Here is a 5,523-nt window from a genome sequence, read left to right on the forward strand (position 1 = left end):
TTTTATCTAAGGTTTCAGCCCTTTCTATTGACTTTCTTTTCTTTATGATCCTGTCTCAAAAGACAAATGGTATATTTTGTGTATTTGTAAACATCAGACTTTCAAGCCAGTTTACTAACAGTTCTTAGAAACAATTCATTTCTTCAGCTCTTCATGCACACCTGGTTGGTGGAGGTTTCAATGCGGAGCTCTTGTTTCCTCCTTTAAAGCAAACTCGGCAGGAGCTGGGTGTTCCTGCATGCTGGATTTCACGGCATGAGCTGCATAATTAAGGCTGGGGGTTTCACTCCAATGCCAGTAACCTGAGAAAGGGTTGTAGAGCATTACAGTTTGAACTGACAGACCATCTGAGAAAAAGAAATATCAGACAGAGCATATTTAATAAATTTTTACCTTCCACATGCCAAGAGTCTCATGCAACTCTCCAAATTAAAAAAGGATTCCTAACTCAATAGGCACAAATACTTTGTAGCCATGTACAGCTCATTCTTTACTGCAGCAGAACATAAACTCTAGCACAGTATTTGGAATTTGGTAAGTACTCAATAAATGTTAGCTGTTTTTAGAAAATACCTGCCAACAACTGACTGTTCCAATCATCTTTAAAATATTTTTTCTACTCTATTTTCAACAAAGTTACTTGCAGAGAAGAAATTACCACATTTCATTGGACAGATAATATTATTCCAAGTAAAATCAAGTTTACTGATATACTGTTATATGAACAAAAAGCATGAGACACACATGAGCCTAAGAGGAATACCAAATGCCAAATAAATGAACTGACAAGTGTTATTACTTGACAGGAATTCAACAGGTAAATCAAGTGCTCACGAGGTGTAAAGCAGAGCTAGGCAATGTGGGGAGCACAAAAAGGAGACAGTCTTGCCTTCAAGCCAGAAAGAGGTTAAGAACACTAAAATAACCATACTATAAGGCATGCTATAACTAGCATAAAACACTACATAAAAAGTGACGGGCTCCCCTGGTGGCACAGTGGTTGAGAGTCCGCCTGCCGATGCAGGGGACACGGGTTTGTGTCCCAGTCCAGGAAGATCCCACATGCTGCGGAGCGGCTAGGCCCGTGAGCCACAACTACTGAGCCTGCGCGTCCGGAGCCTGTGCTCCGCAACGGGAGAGGCCGCAACAGTGAGAGGCCCACGTACCGCAAAAAAAAAAGTGACAAGGAAGTTCAAAATATATCTGACTATGAAGGAATCAGGAAAAGTAATCCGTAAAATAAGCCGATTCAAGCACGGCCTCAATAGGATAAACTGAGGATGTGTAACTAAAACAGGTGAGGACTAAACAGCCAAAAGTATTCATTGGTCATCTATGATTTGCTTGGCCCTGGGTTAGGTGCCATAGGTGAGAGAAAAGTGGATGTAATACTTAATCCTAACTTCAAGGCGTTTATGATCTAGTTGAGGAGAGAAAACCAACATCCAAAGAATAGTGGCCTATTTCATTAAGTGCTAGGTTATGTGATTAATAATTATAGGCACATTAAAAGTTCAGTTAGGCCTTGGAAACTGGAAAAAACTTTAATACTTACTTGATTCCAGAATGCTCTCTAGCTTTTCAGGTGAAACAAACTTCTCCCATGTATGAGTACCTTTTGGTACAATACCTGCAATCTGCTCTGAAAAAACAATTCCCAAGGCATAGGACAGCTGTGTTTTGTTGATTGTAGTAATGAATAAAGAACCACCAGGCTAAAAAAAAATATGTGTAGAAGTAAAATTTTAAATGTTAGGAGTATCAGTTAGATAAAAGCTTGGCTTCCCCCACCCTCCTCCTTCCTTCCAAACAATTTAAGTGCAGTTAAGATACACAAGTATGGGGACTTCCCTGCGGGGTCCAGTGGTTAAGACTCCGTGCTCCCAGTGCAGAGGGCACAGGTTCGATCCCTGGTCGGGGAACTGAGATCCCACACTGCGCGGTCAAAAAAAAAAACAAAACACAAACCCACAAGTGTGAATAAAATATAATCTACCAAAATAGAGGGTTTTTTTCTCTCAGGAAGTTCATTGTTATGGGCAGTCCACTACAGATGTATGTACTGAGTTTATGCAACAGTGCTTACAACTAACTCCTAAAGTCATACATTACTATGATTTATGTTTATAGTTATACATTTTTTGTACATATCAAATAATTTATAATAAAAATACAGAAATGAGATCCGGCTGCTCTTCCTTGTTACGTGTCCACATTGATGTCTTAATGTGTCAACACTGCTTTCTTTTTGGGTGCCCAGCCTGCCTAACTTGTTTGGTACAGCGCACACTGCCCCGTGGTTTGTGCAGGCTGGCAAGGCCAATAAATGTTCTCTGACAAAAGCCTTAATGATTAAGGTATGAAAGTGTTCTGTTTTGTTTTGATTTCATTAGTATAAAGAATATAAAGAGATCAAGATAAGAACTCAGTGAATGCAAACCACTTACGGGATTGTTTAGTCTGCCATTTTTTAGTGACTATATTTATAGTGTTTCCTGTATGTACTCCTACAAATGGCAAGAACATTAATATCTCTTCCACACATTCTCATTAGCACCTGATGGAGATGAAATGCCTAAGATCCCTTCCAAAATAATCATATTAAGATATATATGTATGAAAATACCTCAAATAACACTCTAAACCAAAAATAAAAATGGTAAGAGAAGGCCCTGGAATACCGGGATGTGCCCTTAAAACTAAAATATCAGACACTACTTCATTACACATTATAACTTTTCTCTGTAAAACTCTAGTATTCTAAAACATCTCATTAAAAATCACTTATGTGTGGGCTTCCCTGGTGGCGCAGTGGTTGAGAATCCGCCCGCCGATGCAGGGGACGTGGGTTCGTGCCCCGGTCCGGGAAGATCCCACATGCCGCGGAGCGGCTGCGCCCTGGCCGCTGAGCCTGCGCGTCCAGAGCCTGTGCTCCGCGACGGGAGAGGCCACAACAGCGAGAGGCCCGCGTACCGCAAAAAAAAAAAAAAAAAAATCAAACAAAGACCATGTGACCTCTGACACCCCAGATTCTGATCTTCATTGGGTCAAAGGAGGTCACAATGCCTGCCTTACCTTCCTCACCTGGTTGTAGGTAAGATCTGATGAGATCATTTGTATGATGTATTCTTTTATAAGCTGATAACTGTTACACATATCACATATACAGAGTGACTTAACAAATGCTGGCTAACCAATTTATGCTAATAATGGTTTTTTATTTTGAAGTATTAATCCAAGTCAGTTTCTTAGTAATTGTCATTCAATGCCTATTAGGTAATTAATCCAGACTATACCAAAGAAAAATACCACTATAAATCTATTGTTTGTATTGCAGTGTTCAGCACCAACATTTTTCAAGATCCCTGGACATCAAGATACTGGATCTGGAAAACCCCAGATATTGAGGGCAGGCTGAGAGGCAGAAGTAATCTCCAGTAGAGATGCTGTCCCCTCATCCTGTCTTCCTGGTTTCAAGTATTATAAAACATTTATTGCTATGGATACATACACAAACTCAAAAGAAAAAACAAATAAGTAAACTCTGTAAGTCTTACTTTTAACACTTGACAGCAGCACTGTATAAACATTTCTAGATCAATCACATGTTCTACAACTTCAGAAGCTACGACAGCATCAAATGTTTCTGCAGTTTCTTCCACAATCGTTTCCAGGGAACACACTCTGTACTCTATCCTCTTATCCAGGACTGGGTCAAATGATTTATGGTGCTGTGCTGTTTTAATGTTCTCATCCACAGGATCAATTCCAATAACTGAAGCCCCAAGCCGCCCTAGAGGCTAATGGCATAAGAAATCATTACCCTCAGGAAGAAAACAGAACACACGTTAGCAATAAAAAGCTTCTCAAAAAGGAGACAAGATTAGGCACGAGGTGATAATTGTTGGAGATCATTTATGGGTACACGAAAGTTCAATATACCATTTTCTCTAGTTTGTACGTGTTTGATAATTTCCATAATAAAAAGCTTAAAAGTGAGAACAATAATCACAACAACAACAAAACTTATCAAGAACTGCTTAAGAATAATGAGGAAATTTTTGTCTACATTCTCTAGATATATTTACAGGCACACAGTACAGCATTAACATATTTAAAGTACAATAAATGTAACATGTCATTGTAAAGAGAGCAAAATTTTCTAATACTGAAATTCTCTAAAGCACATTTTTTTCTCCATAGTTTCTCTTGTGACTGACTAAAAACGATTCTTCGTAACTAATTCTTCTTTCAGCCTTTATATTCAGTCACTTCCCATGACATGCCTGAGTTTTAAAACACAGCCTTTATTTTGATCAAAACTGCATAGCATTTATTTTATAACCCTTTAGTTAATAAGTTAAAAGTATAAATCAAATTATTTTAACTTTAGAGACATAAATCTGTAATAATACACGGGGAAGATCATAGAACACATACAGTAAAATTGTACTAATTTACAATTTGATACACCTCATATTCTTGATTCTAAGGGATGTATTTTCACATATTTTACATTTCCTGAAATTTTATAATTGATGTCAAGAGAAACCAGCGCACTGCCATATGAAGAACACATTTTCTGTGCATATGGAAACTTAGCTATGTATCAAAGGCCTCTGTTAACCTCACTGTCAACTTGGCTGTTATGACCTTGACAGTAACACACACCATTGTATCTTCACTTACATTTGTATCCTGTACTGTTTGCTTAAAATATCTTTCAAGCAAAGATTATGATGCAGCATTTAAAGAAAAAGTTATTGTGTTGATAGGAGATTACAAAATAGAACTGTAGGGCATAAATATTCTGTCAGCTAAAGCAAGTATTGTTCACAGGGAGAAGTACTCTAGAGCACCTAAGAAGGGGAGAGCCGCCAGAGCAGGCAAAATTCTGTTACATTTTGATACTGAAGCAAGTGCAAAAGGACAGCTTATCAGTGCATTTAAACCAGCGGAAATTGCCTAATATCTTGGGAGAGAAGAGATACAAAATTTCCATAGCTATTCAAATGCCAGTGCTTTTTTTTTAATTGAAGTATAGTTGATTTACAATATTGTATTAGTTTCAGGTGTACAACATAGTAATTCAATACTTTTATAGATCATACTCCATTTAAAGTTATTATAAAATAATGGCTATATTTCCCTGTGCTGTACAATATATGCTTGTTGCTTATTTATTTTATGCATAGTAGTTTGTACCTCTTAATCCTCCTACCCATATCTTGCCCCTGTCCCCTTCCTTCTTCCCACTGGCAACCACTGGTTTGTTCTCTGTATCTGTGAATCTGTTTCTGTTTTGTTATATTCATTTGTTTGCTTTATTTTTAAGATTCCATACATAAGTGATAACATACAATATTTGTCTTTGTCTTATTTTACTAAGTGTAATACCCTCTAGGTCCATCCACATTGTTGCAAATGGCAAAATTTTCATTCTTTTTTATGGCTATTATTCCAGTGTGTGTGTGTGTGTGTGTGTGTGTGTGTGTGTGTGTGTGTGTGTGTACACACACACAC

General features: G+C 37.8%; 1 protein-coding gene across 1 annotated transcript in view; it reads right to left on the reverse strand.

Annotated features, from left to right (window-relative positions):
- COQ3 (coenzyme Q3, methyltransferase) overlaps positions 1-5,523 on the reverse strand; it is a 21,473-nt gene continuing 15,950 nt past the window's right edge. Inside the window, 4 exon segments of the mRNA XM_007464305.1 lie at positions 1-192; positions 194-347; positions 1,556-1,715; positions 3,558-3,800. Coding sequence (XP_007464367.1) covers positions 144-192; positions 194-347; positions 1,556-1,715; positions 3,558-3,800 — 606 coding nt within the window. The 3' untranslated portion in view covers positions 1-143.

This window comes from Lipotes vexillifer, unplaced genomic scaffold, assembly GCF_000442215.2.
Source record: "Lipotes vexillifer unplaced genomic scaffold, Lipotes_vexillifer_v1.1 scaffold1073, whole genome shotgun sequence".
NCBI lineage: Eukaryota > Metazoa > Chordata > Mammalia > Artiodactyla > Lipotidae > Lipotes > Lipotes vexillifer.